We start from the raw sequence: 20,687 nt of genomic DNA, 5'->3' as shown, positions 1-20,687 counted from the left end.
CTGGCAGGAACACAATTTTTAGAATTAGAAAATTAGTCCTCCTTATTAAGTAAATGTGGAACTATTACTTAAGGACTAGAATACTGGTTTGTAGGGGCAGCAGATTCTGAGGCTGGCCATGGTCCAGCGGAAGGCTTTTTCCCCCCTCTTGTGGCTTCCTGCTGGTCTGTACGCTGGAGAGTGGGAAGTGGAGGGCAGGATCCCTGTCTGCTGGCAGGACCAGTGGCAGAGGAGAAAGGCTATGTGTAGAATGGGCCGTCAGGAATTTAGGAAGAGCCTGGCCATTATCATGGGGTGGAGGAACGGCTGGAATGCGGCCAAACTGGAAGGCAGTTGGGCATTATTTCTAGTTCCCACAGGATGAGGTCTACAGCAGTTGAAAGTAAAAATCATCATTTTGACATCCAGATAAGAACGGCAGAGCCTTTAAGAATAAAATTCAGACTGCAAAGTTGGTTTAACGCCTTCCTCATGGAGTAAAATTACAACCTCCCAGAGGTTTGTTTTCACAAATTTATGTTTTAGAATGTTTGTAACAGATGTAAAAGGGAGTGGGTTCTCCAAAAAAGAGCAAAATGTAATTAATTAAAATGTGTTTAGGCTTTGCATAGGTAAGCCATCTCTTTCTATTTCCTTAGAACTCATTAGGATTAGCCACTGAGCATTATTTTAAGGTCAACCTGTTTGCATCATTTACATGCCACAAAGCTGAGAAGGTTGGAAAGAGGACATATCTCACCATCAAAGTGCGCACAGCTTCCTCTTAAGTCAGGCACTACATCTGACCAAAAAGATGGCTAGCAGACCCACCATGATAAAAATACAACATTATTGGCATTTAAGGTTCAACTGAAAGATGTCAGCATTTTTTCTGGTAGTGATACTTTGCCTTCCAAATTCTAACAATTGGATATTGATCACAATAAAAAACTAAAAATTACTTGTATTCCCAAATTCAATAAATTAATCAAAATGGGAATATTCTAAGCTAAATGTTACCACCACCTATCACGCTGAATCTGAGCAATGGTGTTGTATGTCTTGTAAGGCAGAAAAATAAAAACCTCAATACCTAGTGTTACACAGTCCTAGTGTTTATATAGTCCTCAGTTTGCTGCCTTTCACTTACTAAGTACATCTGTAAACCGGTCAATGCAGACAACTTTTAGTTCATTTTATCAAAGAATGGGCTGCTGCCAAGTGTTTTTCAAAAACACAGAAGCACACAGATGTGCCTTGATTCCTCCAATGTTACACCACCAATTCATCGACCTCATTACACAGGTACAGTGAAAGAGAGAGACACAAGGTTTAGGGAAAAGAGTGTCAGCAGAGGCTCTACTGTCCTGGAAACATCCAAATGTCTCCATCTCTGACTCCCACACACTCACTCACATAGACAGCCCCATGTGTGGCAGCTACTCTCTGAGATGGTCCTTAGCGATCCATGCCTCCTGGAATTCATACCCTGCATCCCTTCCCCTAGAGTATGGGCTGGACTTGGTTTGCTTCTAACAAAACATGGCAAAAGCAATAATAGGATGTCACTTCTGATTCCGTTACAGAAAGACTTTCACACTGGGTGCTCTTGCTTTCTTGCTCTGCGAGAAGCCAGTTGGCTTCCTGTGAGCTGCCTATGGAGAAACGCACATGGCAAGGAACTGAGGGTTGCCTCCAGCAAATAGATGGCGAGGAGGTGAAGCCTTCAGTCCAACAGCCTTTAAGGAACTGAATTCTGCCAACAACCATGTGAGCAGGCTTGGAGACGGATGCTACCACCATCAAGCCTTCAAGAGTGAATTCTTTTTTCTTGAGACAGAGTCTCACCCTGTTGCCCAGGATGGAGTGCAGTGGCACAATCTTCGCTCACTGTGGCCTTTGCCTTCCAGGTTCAAGCAAGTCTCCTGCCTCAGCCTCCCATGTAGCTGGGATTATAGGCTCATCACACCTTCAGAAGAGACTGCAGCCTCATTACAGACCTTGAATCAGAGGCAGCCAGCTGAGGCATACCTGGAGTCCTGACCCTTAGAAACTGAGATAATAAATGTTTACTGTTTTAAGACACTGAGTTTTGGGGGCAATTTGTGACTTCATGACAGAGAACTCATACATCCAGAAAAATAAGAAATCAGGTTGGGAATGTGCTCTCCCAGAAGGCAGGTGGGCTCAGGAGCCTAGAAGGGGACAAACAGGGGGAAGAACAGGACACAGGGTACAGGGCTTGTGTCAGAGGAAGACACGGAGGCAGTGCAGGCAAATGGGTCAGGCTCTGCATCGGCCTGCCTGGGTTTAGATCCTGGCTTCACCTCTTCAAATCAGCTACGTAACCTCCCCGAGCATCAGCAATCTCGCAAGTGACACAAGGTCCCTAGCAGTGCCCCTTTCGTAGGGACGATACACTGAAAGTGCCTGGGGTGGCTCCCAGCACAGTGAAGCTCCGGCAGTTATGGCTGGGGCTGGACACTGTTGTCCCCTCAGTGGGCTGGGGAGGAATGGCATACACTTTTCCTTATGCATTAACTGCCCTAGAGGGAGATCGGGCTTTGCGCACGAGGCATCAGCTTACTTTTTGAGGTGGATCATTAGGTACCGGAGGGTTTCATAGTGGGCAGGAGGCAGCAGCATCAGTACTTCATGGACGGCTTCCAGCCTCTCATCTGCATTGGAGATTTCTGTGAAGTTCACGCATGATGGATATTAGTTCAGAGTTGTGGCATTCACGTTTTCAAAGAAGTAACAAGAAGTTTGTGTTTGCTTTGGCCAGAAATGGGGGAAGGATTCTAATAAATTCATGCAACCTAAGCACTGTTTCACTTAATCAGTTTGTTGGTGTCCTGCGTCATTAGGAAAGAGTTTTGAGTCTGAGTACCACATGCTAATTGAATGTCCTCAGTGTGGGTGGCTGGAGGCTTGCCCTCCATGAATGTGTAAGTCAGGAGAATGCATACAGTCTGACAGCACGTATGCAGACTGTGCTTTGCTGTCTTTTTAACACTGGATTTGCTAGAAATCTCACTCCTACAAGCTTTCATTTAAACTTGAAAATGTTTGTCAAGTTGTCTAATGAGTCTTTCCCTGGCCAGCTTCTATAACCTAATACTTTACAATGCAAGGACATTGCCAATGAGCCACCCAACTCAGCCTGCACTCATGGCACTTCTCACCGTGGTGGTGGCATGCTTAACCCCAGTGCACAGCCCAGGTTAGGAAGTGGAGACTGGACATATTAACAATGCGAGGAAGAGTGCATGCTTCTGGTTTTTGGGTCTCTGACAGGTATTGGCAGCTACTCAAAGAAAACGTTCCTGCTATTCCTGCTGGAGTGGAGGCTACCCAGGTGCTACACAACCTTCTTTGTGAGGATCACCAGGGCCCTGGAAGGAGGGAATAGTCTTGCTGGGGTCAGGGCCTCAGCTCATTTGAAAAGTGCATCTCGCACTGATCCCAGCCTGCTTTTGTGTCTTCCCATCAGGCCTCTCTTTACTATATTTAACAGCATACCTAAACTTTCAACCTTCAAAGGTTTTTGTTTTTGTTTTTAAAAAACAAGCAAAAACTTCCTCAAAGTAAGCTTGACCTCTGTGTTATGTATCTCGGCATCTCCATCTCCCTTTGGTCACTTTTGCCTCTTCTGGGCAAAGTGTAAGTCCCTTCCTCCACACCTGCCTTTCACTGTGTTCCTCTTTCCTACAGCAGTGGGTCCAAGCACAGAACACTGAATGAGCGACCCTGGGCTGATGGAAGGCAAACGCTGATGTCCCTTTCCGGGACCCAGGACCTCAGTTCTCTAAGCCTCGCTTTTCTTCTCTGGTAAATGGGATTATAATATTTGCTACATGGAGTACATGAGAGGACAAAACTAGAAGATGCTGGTGAGACATTCTAGTATAGTACTTGACACAGAGTATTCTGGCCTTCTATTATTTTTGAACGAATGAATAGACAAAACTTGGTTGTGACTTTAATTGATTAGCAAATGAGATTCTGCCTAACAGATAAAAGTAGTTAATCTAGACCAAGTTTGTCCAACTTGCAGCCTGTGGGCCACATCTGGACCAGGACAGCTTTGAGGATGGCCCAGTACAAATTTGTAAGCTTTCTTAAAAGATAATAAGATTTTAAAATATTTTCTTTAGCTTATCAGGTATCATTAATGTTAGTGTATTTTATGTGTGGCCCAAGACAATAATTCTTCTTCCAGTGTGGTCAAGGGAAGACAAAAGATTGGATACCCTTGATCCAGTCAGTCCTCATTGAAGATTTTTTTCTGCTACAGAAATAGTCATGCTTTCCACATAGAATAGGCCTGACTGTGTTGGGTCCCAGCATACAAGGAACGATGGGGGCAGAACTGGCTGACACATACGTCTGCCCACAGGGTTGGCTTAGTACTGGTTCACCTCAGCTGTTGAACTATGTCTGGTTGTCAGTCAGCTGTACTGCAGTGTCCTCACTTGGCAAGACAGTTACAAATGCAATGATTTCAACAGTTCTGAGTTTTAATTTTCTGAAGGTCAAAAGCATTGTACTTAAAAATTCGGTACAAATAATAAATTAATTTGAAGTACTTACTTGCTGCATCTATAAATTTGGAGTAGGTGTCATATGTGATGACAGGGATGGGTAAGTCTCTGAAATACAGTTTAAGGGCTCCAGTGATGATGTTTATGTCTGGATAGACATTGGCAGATATATCGGCCTTTTCACCATCTGAAAAACAATCAGTGATCCAAGTTTTAATTAGGACCTTATTTCACCAAGGCATGTACAGAAAGAAAAAAAAAATCCAACAATGAATGCTCCCTGAAAAGTCACAGCTAACTCTCTTGGCTTCCAATAACACTGAAGTAAAGGAGGCAATAGAAGGGAATTTGGTGAGAGTGAGTTAGGCTCTGAGGGTTTGTGCAGGCAAACAGGTGATAAAACAAATTTGAAACAGTGCTTTGGGTCCCAGCCCCTGGTAATTTGCTAAATAGAAAGCATAGTAATTTGTATTACACACAAATTATGAACAAAGCTTCATAATAAAGTAAAATGACAATCTAAACGGAAACAAGAATATCAAGAAGCTCTGATACATCTTCTTAGACTTGGATTTGGAAGTCACATTCACAAAATAATTGCTGAATATTTTCAGTTCTGTTTCTTTCAGGCTCACTGAAGGTTTTTATAAGTTGATCCTTCCTCCCTGATCCCCTAGGACTTTAATCTGGGACACTTTACCCTTTCCTCATGAATATGTGATGTTGTATTTCTTATTTCTTTTTTTTTTTTTTTTTTGAGACAGTCTTACTCTGTAGCCCATGCTGGAGTGCAGTGGGCCAGTCTTGGTTCACTGCAACCTCTGCCTCCCAGGTTCAAGTGATTCTGCTGTCTCAGTCTCCCAAGTAGCTGGGATTACAGGCATGCACTACCATGCCTGGCTAATTTTTGTATTTTTAGTAAAGACGAGGTTTCACCATGTTGGCCAAGCTAGTCTCGAACTCCTGACCTCAAGTGATCCACCTGCCTCAGACTTCCAAAGTGCTGGGATTACAGACACGAACCACCTTGCCCAGCCTATATTTCTTACCATTTCGAACAATGATTCGCAAGATATTTTTTGACTTTTGTACCATTGGGAAATATCAGTCCAATTTGATTTAAAATGTTTTAATCATATGGGAATTTTTAATACCTTTTGCATAAAGAATTTGCTTCAGCATATTTGGTTCTGAAGATTAAAAAGCTGTGGATGAACAGAAGACAGTAAAAGCCTAGCAGAGAGGCCATGTTGATTTCATTATTTACATACTTAGCAAACACTTACTGAGAATCTTACACGGTCATGTGCCAAGCACCATTAACGCCCTAGTAAACCAAAGAAGAAAAGAGATACTCTCTTCCAAGCAACAGTTCTAGTTAGATGGACAGTCAGACATGCGACTCAACCATGACAAGGAAATGGGAAGATTGCTATGCTGAAAAAGTGTGCAGAATGTGGTGGGGGATGTGGCAAAAGGAAGTGGAGCTCTGAGCTTGGCTTAGGGCAGTCAGGGAGGCTTCCTCAAGGAGGAAAGGCTTGTGCTGACCCCTGATTACAGGTATTTGCCAGGCAGAGAGGTGAATACGTTTCAGATGGACAGGACAATGTGAGCCGAGGCACTTCTTCACAGCAACAAATATTTTTTTGTAGTATTTCAGGATTGCTGGATATGTTTCAGGATTGCTGGAGTATACAATACAGTGGGGAGGTGGAACTGGAGAGGAGTGTCAAGAGGGAGGGAGGGCCACATCATTGAAGATCTCCTACACCACACTACAAAGCAGAGGCTGTATCCAATAGGGGTTCTATGTCTTAACTGGCTGTACCAGAATTATTTAGATTGTTTACTAGAAATACAGATTCTTGAGCTTATTGAGCTTTCTGAGTGAGTCTTTGGGTTGGGTTCTACTGACCTGTATTTTTAACAAGATCCCCAGGTTGACCATATCGAAGCTAAGAGAAAAGTGGTTCCCTCCTAAACATCCACTGGCTTCCCCCACGTTAGTGCTGGGGGTGCCCTTCCATCCCTCTGATCCCTTCTTTGGAGCTTTGAGAGAAGGGGAAGAATGGGATGCTGCGACAGCGGATGCAGAAGGGGACTCCAGTGCCATGTGCATTGGCTGCCCATTGACAGTGATCACTTGTCAATGGCTGCTAAAGAAACACTTCGCCCAGAGAGGCAGAAACATGAGATGTGTAAGCCATTATTCCTCCATTTCTTGAAGAGTAACTCTTAGTAGTTCGGAAACCCCATTTCTACTATGATTCAAATCTAGTTCCATAGGAGAGGGGTGTTTTGGTATCAGGTGGCATTCAAGAAAGTACAAGCTTACCTCTGTCAAATGCCATTTTGACATCTTCAATGTGTTCAGTGAACCCAGAGACTCTGTAAAGGCCTTCCGATTTTAATCCTGTTAGAGAGACAGGCTGACTTAAGCTTCTTGAAACATCTGAAAAAAGACTCTAATTTCATGTTTACACTACATGCTATCAGGAAATGGCAAATACAGCCAGCGATCTTATTTATCACACACTGTTGGGTCACAACTTGGACTTGTCTGTCACAGTTTCCAGGCAAGTCTGTTCTCATTTGCCCATGTAGCAGTGGACAGCTCAGTAGAAATCCCGTCTTCCTCCTTCCTGGCTTTGCAAAGAGAACTGATATTTAAGATTCTCATGGACCATTCATTCCCTTACTTCCCTTCCTTTGTTCATGAGCTTGCTGAACACGAATTTCATCACTGTGGGAAGTAACCTGGCTTTCTTGCCAGCATCATCTTTCTTTTTAAAATTTTTCTGGGTACTAGTAGGTGCATATATTTATGGGGCATATGAGATATTTTGATAAAGGTATACAATGTGTAATAATCACAGCAGGGTAAATGGGGTACCTAGCATCATCTTAATCCATGTGCTATATTGTAGGTAGCACTGTACTACATACACGCATGTATGTACGTGGGTATCTAATATATATTACACTGATTTTATTGGGAAAAATTAGAATATTACAGCCTTTCATGTTTACTCATAAATAAGACTATATGTTAAACTGTTTAAAAATGATTACTTGTTATACTTTCCGACAACTGTCTATACAAACAGAGGCAGGAAAATAAAGTTCTAGTTCTTGCTTCTAGAAATTTGATCACTCCAAATTTAGGCTAAGAAAAAGACTTTGTTTCTGTTCCTGGAGCTTACTGATTTGTTAAGACAATGTCCTAAAAATGAGTCAGTTCCCAAAAGTATGAGCAGGGATAAAGAACCAGATTTTAGAGTTTGTATGTCACAAACTAGCTGCTATCAAAACTACAGCTACAGTAAAAACAAGCAAACAAATAGCTTCTGCTGCTGCCGCCGCCATATATTCGGCCAAACTCTTGATAATTCATATGTGCTCCTGTTTTTTCATTTGGAAAACATTTATGGAGCGTGTCCTATCTGCTCCATAGCAGATAGGGTCTTCATTAGGTATGCATCGGAGACGACAAATGTATGGTATAAATCACAAATACTTCCCCTCCTCCCTCCTGTGACCATGACAGATGCACTTAGTTGATCTCCAAAGAGGGCCTTTGGCCTCAGAATTTGTCTAAGTACCAGTTGTTCAGGTGCTCTTTGGTGTCTCTTCTCATAAGGACATTCCACATATTGCTTATGGTCCCTCCTTTAGGACCTCATTCGGCCTTAATTACTTCTTTGGAGACCTCTATCTCCAAATACAATCACACTGGAGATTAGGGCTTCAATATGTAAATTTAGTGGGGCGGGGGACACAAACATTCAGCCATAAGATTCATTGAGTCACTTTCAAAGAAATCCAGGTTTTCAAAGAACGTAGTAAAATCCATGCTTTTGTTCTCACTCATAAGTGGGAGCTGAACAGTGAGAACACATGGACACAGGGAGGGGAACATCACACACTGGGGCCTGTTGTGGGGGGTGGGGGCAAGGGCAGGGAGAGCATTAGGACAAATACCTAATGCATGCAGGGCTTAAAACCTAGATGACGGGTTGATGGGTGCAGCAAACCACCATGGCACATGTATACCTATGTAACAAACCTGCACGTTCTGCACATGTATCCCAGAACTTACAACAAAAATTCTATGCCTTATACTATATGCCAAGTTGTATGGTTTAGAGTATAATTAAATGGGGATAATCTTCCTGACTCCAGCCCATGCTTCATCCTCTATTATATCGAGCAAAGCATCATCCTCTATTATATCGAGATGCTTTTTTGAGAAGCTAATCTTTGAAGGAAATGATAAAGGATGAGTTACAGTTTGCCAGAGTAGCAGAAGCTGTCAGCTGTCCTAATATTTGTTCTCCCATTCTCCTGTTGTAATGAAACCTTTGATTTTTAGAATATCCATTGCAGTGGTCATGAAACTCTGGCCCATGTGAGAGCAGAAGTGACATGTACAACTGCTGAGTTGTGGCCTTGAAGGAACTGAGCATGCTCTTTTCCACTTCTTGTTGGGTGACATGCAGATGACATGGTGGTGGCCAACTGCGATCCTGCACAGGACAGCACTCAAGCAGGACAGAGCAACAAGCTGCGGCGCCTGGGTGCCTGCCGTGGGTATCAGACTATTCCTGGACTGCTCCTGGGTACCTGGACTATGACTACGGAGAGAAATAGATTTCTATCTTGTCAAAGGCACTGTTACTCAGTATCTCTGTGACAGCATTGAGATGTACAGGCTAAGTAATATAGTTAGATTTGGAGGTGGGGGTATGGGTTTGGTCATTCCAGGAAAAGGCAAAAACTGAGTCCAGTAGATTGGACATTGTACTAGGTCCGTTTTTGTATCAATTCACTTTAATCCCCACTAACCACCTTATTTTATTGACTGAGGTGCAGTTGATTCCATTCATATTACAGATGAGGAAACAGTTATTTAAATATAGTAAGTAACCTGCCCAAGGTCACGCTACAGCCAGTAAGAGACAGGGCTGGGAATTTAAGTTCAAGTCCTTGATCTTTTCACTCTACCACATCAGGCAGAGACAAATGAACATAAAAGAACATTTGGAGAACAATAAGGAATTTTCTGTGAATGGAAAACATGGAAAGATGTTGGTAGCGGGGGCCCCACAGCTGGGAATGTGAGTATCATACAAATTTCTCCCAGCCCATTCTCTGGTTCTGCTTGCCTGCTTCGGCCCCTAATACCTGGGGCTGTAATCCCTGTGCTATGATTCTTTTGGTGTAAATTCCTAATTTGTGCTATTCTATCTAGCTCTTATACTAAGCATACTTAGTGCTGTGCTCCCTATTCTGAAATGTTAGACACGGCAGTAATGTTGCCGGAATGATCGGTTTTCTCCGTTAAGGATCACAATGGATCCTCAGCTTCTTCAGAAAAGCCCTGAGTGCAAGTTCTGGAGAGGCAGATAATCTGACCCCAAACTGCAGAGCCCAGGGACACTTGTCGCAACCACTCATCCAGAGGCAGAGAATCCTTCCTCTCCTCTTACCCAGTTTAGCCACAGGATTAATATGTTCACCAGATCCCAAAGCACACATTAAGCTCTGTCAGCCACAGCAGTGAAAATACAGAAGGCATTTCTTACACTCTGATATTAAGTTAGAAGTCATCGGGGAACAGGATAGCTATGGCTTTCCCCTCTACAGAAAAGGGAATAATTTCCTCTCTCCAAAGGGTTGGGATAATAAGCTGTGACATCCTCTTTAGTTTTGCTTTGGAAAAAATGGGGTAGTTGACCAATAAATATATATGTATAAAATATATTATTAAGCCAATTTGGACGCAATAATGGATACCAAGTATAACAGAATATGATACATGGCAAAAATGGTTTATGCCTTATAAAAAGGCTCTATACATGGCCAAATCACCCAAGTTACATCCAGCAATGCAACTTCTCCTCAACCAGACCTGGTTCTGCCACATCTATGAACATTTTGATGCTGAATAGTGGCCAAAGAAAGCACAAATAAAGGAAAAGTTACCCATGTACAACATAAATAACATTTTTTGAAATGTTTCTTCCTTGTCTCCTTTATTTTCATTGCATAGATCTCTTAAATCTTTGAAGTTTCCTCAATAATATTAGGAGCACATTTTTAAATGGTTGGAGATGTGCTGCTCAACAATTTCTTATTTAATAGAAGCACTTTTTTTTTCTCAAAGATCCAATACAAGCCTCATTTCTGCCATAACCCTTTCTCACTTGTCCTCAAATAGGATTAAAGTACTTTCCTTTGTGACTTCATGGTACGTTGAACATGGCCATCCACAATGTTTGTTAATTTGCTCCCCCGATTGCCCACTCTGAAGTAGGAAATTCTTCCATGCCTCAGCCTCCCGAGTTGCTGGAACTACAGTGTGCATGCGCACACACATGCGGAGGTCATTTTCCCAACAAGAGTAGTAGAGCAACTCTGTTTCCTCGGCAACAGTAAAAACAAACAATACAGTGGCTCACGCCTGTAATCCCAGCACTTTGGGAGGCCAAGGCGGGTGGATCACGAGGTCAAGAGATCGAGGCCATCCTGGTCAACATGGTGAAACCCCGTCTCTACTAAAAATACGAAAAATTAGCTGGGCATGGTGGCGTGTGCCTGTAATCCCAGCTACTCGGGAGGCTGATGCAGGAGAATTGCCTGAACCCAGGATGCGGAGGTTGCAGTGAGCCGAGATCGCACCATTGCACTCCAGCCTGGGTAACAAGAGCAAAAAAACTCTGTCTCAAAACAACAACAACAACAAACAAAAATGGAATCACTATACTACAAAAGGAATTATTTTCCAAACCTCTTGCTTCAATTTCCCGAATGCAGATGTCTACCACCATGGGTCTCTGAGTATTGTGGGCCTTCACGAGGGTTGTGAGGTCACAACAGTACACTTTCTTGATCCTCTTGAGATCAGGTTGGCAGTCATTGGGAACGTGCTTGGAACACTGTTTGTGTACGTTCAGTCCACAGTCTGTAAACAAAGAAGCCACATTAGCCCTAGCCCAACCCTTTTGACAAAGCGCAACACAAATTATGTGTTGCCCAAAATAAAAATATCACCACCCAAGGGTTTGACGTATTTCTCTGGAACATCTATCTCATTTCAAGGTGATACTCTCTACAGGATGAATAGGAGTATCATCTCTAATCACTAAACCCTTATATGATTCCATGTTTCTCATTAAGCCTTCTTTGTTGCTGGACCTTAAGAACAGAACATCTGAGATAGTTTAGGTAATTGATCAGTTTTTTTTGTATATGTTTTCCTGTTTCAGGCTGGAACCCTTTGGGTCCCCAAGTGGGCTTTAGGGTTTGGATTCTCAGACAGTCCTGGCTTATAAAGGGCCCTTAGGGCTTGTTACAGGGTGCTTCCTTTGAGCTCTTGATGCTCCTTGTGTGGGAGGCAGAGTTGCTCTTTCCACAGGGCTCTCTAATCTGTGCTTTGAGGAGCCCATGACCATTGGTATCCTTTTCCCCTTTCCTGGATGGTGGTCCCATAGTTTCCAATCCCTTCTAACTGGGCAGTTTGGGAAGGCTGCACTCCTTTTTACGTGCCTTATTTTGACACCTGTGAGTGGAAATAATGCCTAACTATATTTACCAGTAGGAGTACTTGAGAGTTTATACCAATGCCATGTAATGTCATTTGTAAAGTTCATAGGAAAACCCAAAGCTGAAAAAGCTGCTTTTAAAGTTAAATGAACTAACGGAGAGCCGGTTAGCAGTCAATATCCACTGACAGAATTTCTCTGGCACAGTTGGCCGGGCGTGGTAGATCATGCCTTTAATCAGCACTCTGGGAGGCTGAGGCAGGTGGGCAGATCACCTGAGGCCAAGCGTTCCAGACCAGCCAACATGGGGAAACCCCATCTCTACTAAAAATACAAGTAGCTGGGCTTGGCGGTGGATACCTGTAATCTCAGCTACTCAGGAGACGGAGGCAAGAGAATCACTTGAACCCAGGAGGCAGAGGTTGCAGGGAGCTGAGATTGCACCACTACCCTCTAGCCTGGGTGGCAGAGTGAGACTCTGTCTCAAGAAAAAAAAAAAAAAGGCACAGTCTACATTCTGTTACATTCTGAAAGATAAAAATTCAGTACTGAAGTTGTTCAAAGTTGATGTACTGTCTTCTCAGAGTGTCTTCTTTCCTAGGCACAAAGAATAACACACACACACAGACGACAATGAATATTGTAGTCAGCTGCTTTATAAAATAGGACTTAACTACACCAAGAACCTGAGGGGATCTAAACTTTTATAAAATCAGTGGTAATTTCTAAGTGATTTTCCTGTGATTTTTATTGGCTGAGTTCTCTGTCTACCTTCCTTCCTAAGGGGGAAAAAAAAACAGTTATAATTCATCTCTTTATCAATGTGAGAAATTCAACAAAGCTCAAGTGACTTCAATAATATTTTGATACATCTATCTAGTGACTGTAAATTTTGGCTAACTGCACTCAATGGAGTTGGCCGGTTCTCTTGTTGAGTCCTCTTTTATAGGAGATCATAATAGCACCTACCTCTTGGCATTAGCCATCAGGCTCAAATAGAAGTTAACAAAATGTTTAGCATAGTATCTGAAATATAGTCAGTATTGTATATGTGTTAAGTCAAATAAAGTAAGTAGCAAATATGGTGATAAGAAATGGAAGAGTATCTGCCCAGCTATTCTTAAGTGATTTCATTAGGAATTCTTAGTATGTCTTACAAACTCCATTTACATTTTTTTGTTAAATTCTGGTAAATATACATAAAATGTATCATTTTAACCATTTTAAGTGTATGATTTGGTGGCATAAAGTATTTTCACACTGTTATGCAACCCCTACCATCTCCAGAACTTTATTCATCTTCCAAAATGGAAACTCAATACCCATTAAACTCTCCATCCACCCATCCCCTGTAACTACCATCCAACTTTCTACCTCTTGGAATTGCTACCCTAGGCACCACATATAATAGGAATCATACACTTTCAATTAAGACCTAAAGCAACAATATGCTTATGTAGTTTAATACTGATATTTTATTAAAATTGTTGTTTTATAACAAATGTAAAAATACTCCAGTTTTTACAAAGTAATAGAACTCCATATGCTACAAATAAAGTCCAGTGCATTCTAAAAAATACTTAATATATGGAAAGCTGAGAGGCAATGATGGTTCTTCCTAACCTTTCATGATCAGTTTTCAGCCTTCCTTCTGCTAAGTGAAATACAAGGCCAAAGAGTAGCCACTGGAGAAAACTAACAATATGGCCTTAGAAAATGTCTTCTTTAAAAAAAAAAAAAAGACCAGAAAAACAACCAAAAACCCTTCTATCCCAGAGAAAGTTGAAAAGTTGCTGTTCACAGCTAATATGAAGCCCAGAGTTTTGTTCTCCTAATACTGACTTTGGAGCAGTTTCTTGCTGAAATTGGATAATACCAGCAATTAGGAATATTTTTGGTAGGTACAATATGGACGGGCCAAATTAATGACCACTGAATAATTCAGATATTCTACCCCTTTGCTCAGTGGCTGAGCTGTGAGATACTCTGCGACCCTGGCAAGTCAGTCTTTGGTGTTACGCAGGATTTCTGAATATTTCTGGAGAAGCTGCTTCTGAGCCTCTGCTGACCGTGCTTAAACACAGACCTGCAGTGGGGAAGCTAGAACTACTTGAACCATCCAGGTATCAACACCAGTGATTACTATATTTACACACTAGAGGCTAGAAGCCCTTCCCAGGCAGAGAGGAGGATGTAAGGTTACACAATGCTGTGAGCCAAAATGGGAAAGATCACCTTAATTAGTGTCATTACCTTATTGTATTCTAAATGCTCCTAAGATTTTTTTTTTTTTTTTTTTTTTTGAGGCGGAGTTTCGCTCTCGTTACCCAGGCTGCAGGCTGGAGTGCAATGGCGCGATCTCGGCTCACCGCAACCTCCGCCTCCTGGGTTCAGGCAATTCTCCTGCCTCAGCCTCCTGAGTAGCTGGGATTACAGGCACACGCCACCATGCCCAGCTGATTTTTTGTATTTTTAGTAGAGACGGGGTTTCACCATCTCGACCAGGATGATCTCGAACTCTCGACCTCGTGATCCACCCGCCTCAGCCTCCCAAAGTGCTGGGATTACAGGCTTGAGCCACCGCGCCCGGCGCTCCTAAGATTTTTAAAAATCATATCCTAGCAAGGAAGAAGTCAGTTATGGTATTGGTAGAAACCCAATCAATATCAGAAAAGGCTGGTCTTGCTCCCAGCCATGGGTGTTTGCCAGAAAAATCATGGCAAGATGAATCAGGAAGCCCAGCTGCACATTAATTTGGCAACTCTTTATCATTGAGTTAGATGTACCTTAATAAGATGTGTGCTATTACCAATAGGTGTATACCTCCAATTTCAGGTGGAAAATCACCCAGGCTTTCAAACCACTTTGAAAATATGTGATAACTGAGTGTGTACTTTCACTGCTAAGCTGATGACAAAGAGATACTGAGCAGGAGCTCTGGAATCTGGCTGCCTTTGAATCAATATTCTATTCCTTACTGCGTAGCCAAAGGCAAAGAACAAGCCTCTGTGTCTTCTTTTTTTAAAATTGAGGATAATTGCATCTCCCCCAAGGTCTGTTGGTGAGGTTAATGACATGATAAATAAATAGAGATTAGCCGGTGCCTGGTTTGTGGTTAATTTTTACCAGCACTATTACTATTTTTATGTCTTACCTTTTGTAGAAAGATGGGGTAGGAAAAAGTGTGGCTTTTTGAGCTATGCACTTCCATTGGAATTGATTCCTTTTTTTCTTTTAAGGACTACTGCCTATTGTGAGAGGCAGCTAGGTGTTTAAGGAAATGTACTTTTTTTTTTTTCTTTCCTTGCATAAACATAAGATATTCTTTTTCATTCCTGCAAACACTTGAACTACTTTCCCCATTAAGCACAGACAGGCCTTGAACCCTGCAGAAAGCTAGACTTTTGAGCTGATCTGAGCATGTTTCCCAGCGCTGGAGAGACATCCTTCAGTTCAGCACAGTGGCATTTTATATAATTGGAGAAAAACAAAGTTCTGTGTCTACCTGAGCACCGGACCCCTTGAGCGATGAGCCCCCACATGAAATTGGCACAATATTCACACCAGTGTGGGCCTCGGAATGTGTGGACCTGTGATCCAAAAAGAAGAAAAATGTCAGAAAATTCAGAGTCATGTAATGGCAGGTAGCCTCAGACACATCAATGAAGATCAGCAGGAACCATCCCCCACTGGGCTTTCCTTCCAGTAAGGCAGCTGCAAACAGATTCTGAGAAAACAGACCTGTGCTTTGATCTTTGAAAATCCTTCATCGATCCAGGACATGCCCCAGGACAGAGTCAGAAAGGAGCATAGACAAACAGAGTATAGGTCATGGCATCAGCTAAGGACTGAGACTCTTACCACCCACAACAAGGCACTGTGTGGACAAACCCAAGAGAGCCGCCCAAGCTGGTCACTATAACCTACATTTAGCTCAGCAAATTCTGGAAGGCAGAACTCATTTACTGTGTCCTTGCGACTGAAGTTTTCCCATCTCTACAGTATCCAGGAAGGTATAAATAAGACATGATTATGGGATAATTAAAAGGTTCCAAGTCTTTGAGCTACTTCCAAAAAAAGGCATTTTAAAAAGTAAAGGAATTGGCTAAAAAAGCAGGCAGCCAGCGGGGCCTATGGAATTGCCTTTTCCACAGATTGTGCCTATATTCAGTAGGACTCGGTGTGGCCTTCAGGTAAGTAAGCTGAAAATCTCTCCTGGTTGACTAAAGTGCTGGTCTCATTGTTTGATGGCCCAGCTAGTTGTTAAATATTCTGAATATCACAAAGTAAAGACATTCTTATCTCTGATTATTGAGGCATAGGTCCTCCTCTATTAGGATTTGAAATAAAAACAAAACAAAGCAAAAATACTGGCATGAAAGAGCTTTAAGAAGCAGATGTGGCCGTGGCCAATCTGCAATGACCATAAGCAGTCTACGGGGGACATACAAATGTGCACGAAAATGTCCTGAATTTTTATAAAGTGAAAATATCATAAAACATTAGAGAAGGCCTTTCAAAGTCATAAACCTCTATTAACAAGTAAAGAAATGTAGACTTTGTTAAAAAAAAAAAACAAACTGCTTTTATTTAACACAAAAGCAGGATGACAAGTATGGTCACGATTTGGAAAGGTGTTCATCTGAATTCTACTTAAGAAAAAAACAGCCTCAGTTTGAGGTCTTTATTCATACATATTAGTAACTGGGTATACATAAAGAGGCAAATATCACGGATCTGGACCTCTTCTAAGGAAACTCACTGATGATTTAAAAGCAGAGAAAGAAGATAAGCTAGTTAATAAATAAAAAAGAGTAACGTGTGACTGCAATAAAGCAAAGCTACAGTAGTCTTTCTGGCATTTCAGTTGATCACGTGCAAACTGCCTACTATAGAGTTTCTGCTTTGAAAAGAATACAAAAAAAATTCTCAACATTTTTCTAGGGAATGACCCTAAGACATGACAAAGCATTTTTTTTTTACAGGAATGCAGAGAATTCATCCCAGAAGTACTTACAGGGCCAAATGTCGTAACTGACTTAGAGGCCCACCAAGATTGAAATCGGTACTAAAAGAATTCCTCAGTAAAGTATCCTATTTAAAGGTGGACATTTTCTAAATTCTGCAATCAAACCTTTCTTAACATTTTACTAGAAATGCTTAATTATGGCAGCAAAGTCAATTATTAATCTGCTGTGAAGATCAATTAAATCTAATCAAACAATATGTAAAATGCAAGTCCAGGAAAAAAACTATCAAAAGAGATACAGAAGGAAAAAAGATGAGGCTGCTACTAGAGAGAGCAAGGGGGGCCCAACCTCATCCAGGATGGTCAGGAAAGCCTCTCTCGGAAGTTGACCTGATGGAAAAGAAGAGCCAGTTCTCTTCCACAGGGAAAGAGAAAGGGACAGAGATCCTTCCCAGCAGAAAGAATACATGGAGGGCTTGCAGGAGCAGAAGAACTTGTTATGATGAAGGAACTAGATGGCCAGGGCGGCCAGAACACCAAAAGTCTGGGGGAGAAGAACTGAGATGAAGTTGAAGGTAGGAGAGGAAAAGTTTCACAGGGCCTTAAAGGCTTTATTCATGAATGTGGATTTGATTTTAATCTAGGTACAGGAAGTTCTTGTCAGGTTTCCATGTGCAAGCCTGGACTCAAAGTCTTTAGTCCTGCCTGCCTCGGCTGATCTCCCCCCGCCCCACTGCCCTGCCATCTTTTCTTTTTTTCTTTAACGAGATGGGGTCTTGCTATGTTGCCCAGGCTGCAGTGCAGTGGCTATTCACAGGCACTATCCCACTACTGATCAGCACAGGAGTTTTGACTTGTTCCACTTGCAACCTGGGCCGGTTCACCCCTCCTTAGGCAACCTGGTGGTCCCCTGCTCCCGGGAAGTCACCATATTGATGCCAAACTTAGTGTGAACACCCAATCAGCATAGCTTGCACTACAGCCCAGAACTCCTGGGCTCAAGCAATCGTCCCACCTCAGCCTCCCAAGTAACTGGGATGCGCCATCGCACCCGGCCCACCCTGCCATCTTAACTGTCATTATGATAATGTGAATACTCCTCACCTCACCCTGCCAAATTAACTACTCTTATGCCTTACCCCACCCGCCACTGTAAGTGAACTTACGGTCATGTATACTCCTTGCCCCTGCCCCCACCACTGTAACTGATCTTACTCTGTAACTTTCCACTGCCCACCCCAAACCTATAAAACCAACTCCTGTCCCACAGCCCTTTGCTAATGCCCTTTTCGGCCTTAGCCGACCTGCACCCCGGTGAATAAACAGCCATGTTGCTCACAAAAACCCTGTTTGGAGGTCTCCTCACTCAAAGCACGCATTTTTGACAGTTCTGGGAGGACCTCACATTTCTCTCTAAAAAAGATTATCCTGACAACTGTGTTGAAAATGAATGGCAGGATGTTAATAGTGGACTAGATTTGAAAACAACGTTGTAGTCTACTTGAACAATGGTAGAGTCACGGACCAGGACGCTGGCAGTGGAGATGGAAAGTGGATGAATATGAGATATATTTTGAAGATGGAATTTACAGGACCAGATAGTAGAATAAGTGTGGGCTGTTGAAAGAGAGAGGAGTCAAGGCTGACTCTGAGATTCTAGCTTAGGAACTGGGTAGATGATGATGCCACGTGCTGAGATGGGAAAGACACTCCTCTGGGGAGAAATTCAAGAATTCCATTTTGATAAGTTAAGGTTAAATGTGGCTATGATGCCCAAGTATTAGTGTCAAGCAGGAACTCATACTTTGATAGCTCAGAGGACAGGCAAAGACCAGAGGTATAAATTTCACCATCTATGATGAATAGGTATTTAAAATCATGTGAATGAATAAAAAGTCTAGTCACGCATCTCTTAATGATGGAGATACATTCTGAGAAAAGGTTCATCGGGGGAGTTCATCATTGACGGGATAATCCTAGAGTGTACTTGCACAAGCCGAGATGGTAGAACTTACTGCACATCTAGGCTATATGGTATGACCTATTGCTCCCAGGCTACAGACCTCCACAGCATGTCACTGTACTAAATACTGTAGGCAACTGTAATGTAAATATTTATGTACCCGAACGTGTCTGAACATAGAAAAGGTACAGTAAAAATACACTATATAAGATTTAAAAAAGGGTACAGTTACATAGGGAAGCTCCATTATAATCTTATGGGTTCACCATGATATATGTGGCTCATTGTTGACCTAAATATTGTTATATAGCACATGACTATATTAAGAGTAGGGAGCAGAAAACAAAAGCGAGCTCATCCCCAAGCACTCAGGGTTCAAACATTCAGAGAAAGCCAGCAAAGTGTTCCAGAAGCCAAGAGGTGAAGAATGTTTTAGGGAATGAATGGTCAATCATGTTGAATGCTGTTAAGAGGTCCAATAAAATAAGTACTAGTGGCAAGCCTGGGCAATAGAGTAAGAGCCCATCTCTCAAAAGAGTTTGAAATTTAGGTGGGCATAGTCGCACATGCCTATAGTCCTAGCTACTCAGGAGGCTGATGTGGGAGGATGGCTTGAGCCCAAGAGTCCAGGGTTAAAATGAGCTATGATGGTGCCACTGTACTCCAACCTGGACAACAGACTGAGACGCACATGCGCGCGCGCGCACACACACACACACACACACGAAAAAGAAATATAGATTTAATTAAATCAAGAAAAAGAAGGAAAGGAGAAAAAAAGATGCAATAGAAAAGCACAGTGAATACAGAAAAAATCCTTATACAGCTCTAATCATTATAAGTGGCTCTAATTCATCACAAAAAAAGATTTTCAGATAATATTTTAAAAATCCTTTCAAGAAACCCAACTAAAACATGAGAGAAATTTTGTAAGTAAAACAGACATACCTAGTAAACTAGCCAATAGAAACCAAAAATAGAGCAAATATATACACATATATTTGCTTGGTGATAAATACATTTATTTTTACCAGAAAGATGTAATTGTGAGCTTATGTATGACAATATGGTCTCAAAAATATAAAGCAAAATTGAAAGACTTACAAAGAGAAATTGACAAATCCACAATCATTATTTTGATATCTTTCTGAGAAACTAGTGGATCAAACAGAAAGTTGTTATGTGAATACAAAAGGGATCGCATATCGAGCAATTAAAAGAACACACACGCTTTTCAAAACCACTTGGAATATTCATACCAATTCACCACAGGTTAAGCTTCAACATATACAAAAAATTGATACCATACATACCATATTCTGAATATGAGGCAATAACATTTCATATAGAGAGCCAAACCCCAGTATGTTTGGTACAGTATATTTGGTACCAGTAGTACACATTGAAAAGGCAAGAAACCAAATCACACTTATATGGATACCTGGTATATCTCAGAAGTGAAATGACAAATCAAGGGGGGAAGAATGTCAGACAAATGAATTATATTCTATTTTCATCTTATTTCCACCTTTCCAGCAACTCATTATTCACGTGTTTGTTTGATTGCCCTGTACTAGTCCTTGGATATACAAAGGTGAAATACATCAGAGGAATAAGAACTCCCTGCACTCAAGGATCTCATTATGTACAAGAATAAACAGCCAACATAAATAATCATGTGTCAGGTG

General features: G+C 41.9%; 1 protein-coding gene and 1 long non-coding RNA gene across 5 annotated transcripts in view; one reads left to right on the top strand and one right to left on the bottom strand.

Annotated features, from left to right (window-relative positions):
• LOC104652506 (uncharacterized) overlaps positions 1-2,570 on the top strand; it is a 72,771-nt gene extending 70,201 nt beyond the window's left edge. For both annotated transcript variants that reach the window (XR_012512247.1, XR_012512248.1), the window contains exon 5: positions 1,566-2,570. This is a non-coding gene — a long non-coding RNA (uncharacterized LOC104652506). The remainder of the gene's footprint in view (positions 1-1,565) is intronic.
• The window catches only part of CHN2 (chimerin 2), a 327,734-nt gene that overhangs the window by 7,024 nt on the left and 300,023 nt on the right, over positions 1-20,687 (bottom strand). For all 3 annotated transcript variants that reach the window (XM_039472656.2, XM_003935167.4, XM_074379887.1), the window contains 5 exons: positions 15,573-15,657; positions 11,314-11,487; positions 6,859-6,936; positions 4,573-4,710; positions 2,567-2,672 (listed from right to left, as the gene is read on the bottom strand). In XM_039472656.2, the coding sequence (XP_039328590.1) occupies positions 2,567-2,672; positions 4,573-4,710; positions 6,859-6,936; positions 11,314-11,487; positions 15,573-15,657 (581 nt within the window). The remainder of the gene's footprint in view (positions 1-2,566; positions 2,673-4,572; positions 4,711-6,858; positions 6,937-11,313; positions 11,488-15,572; positions 15,658-20,687) is intronic.

This window comes from Saimiri boliviensis, chromosome 10, assembly GCF_048565385.1.
Source record: "Saimiri boliviensis isolate mSaiBol1 chromosome 10, mSaiBol1.pri, whole genome shotgun sequence".
In the NCBI taxonomy this organism is placed as follows: Eukaryota; Metazoa; Chordata; class Mammalia; order Primates; family Cebidae; genus Saimiri; species Saimiri boliviensis.
The sequence above is the reverse complement of the archived record's forward strand: the minus strand, read 5'-3'. Positions and strand labels throughout refer to the sequence as shown.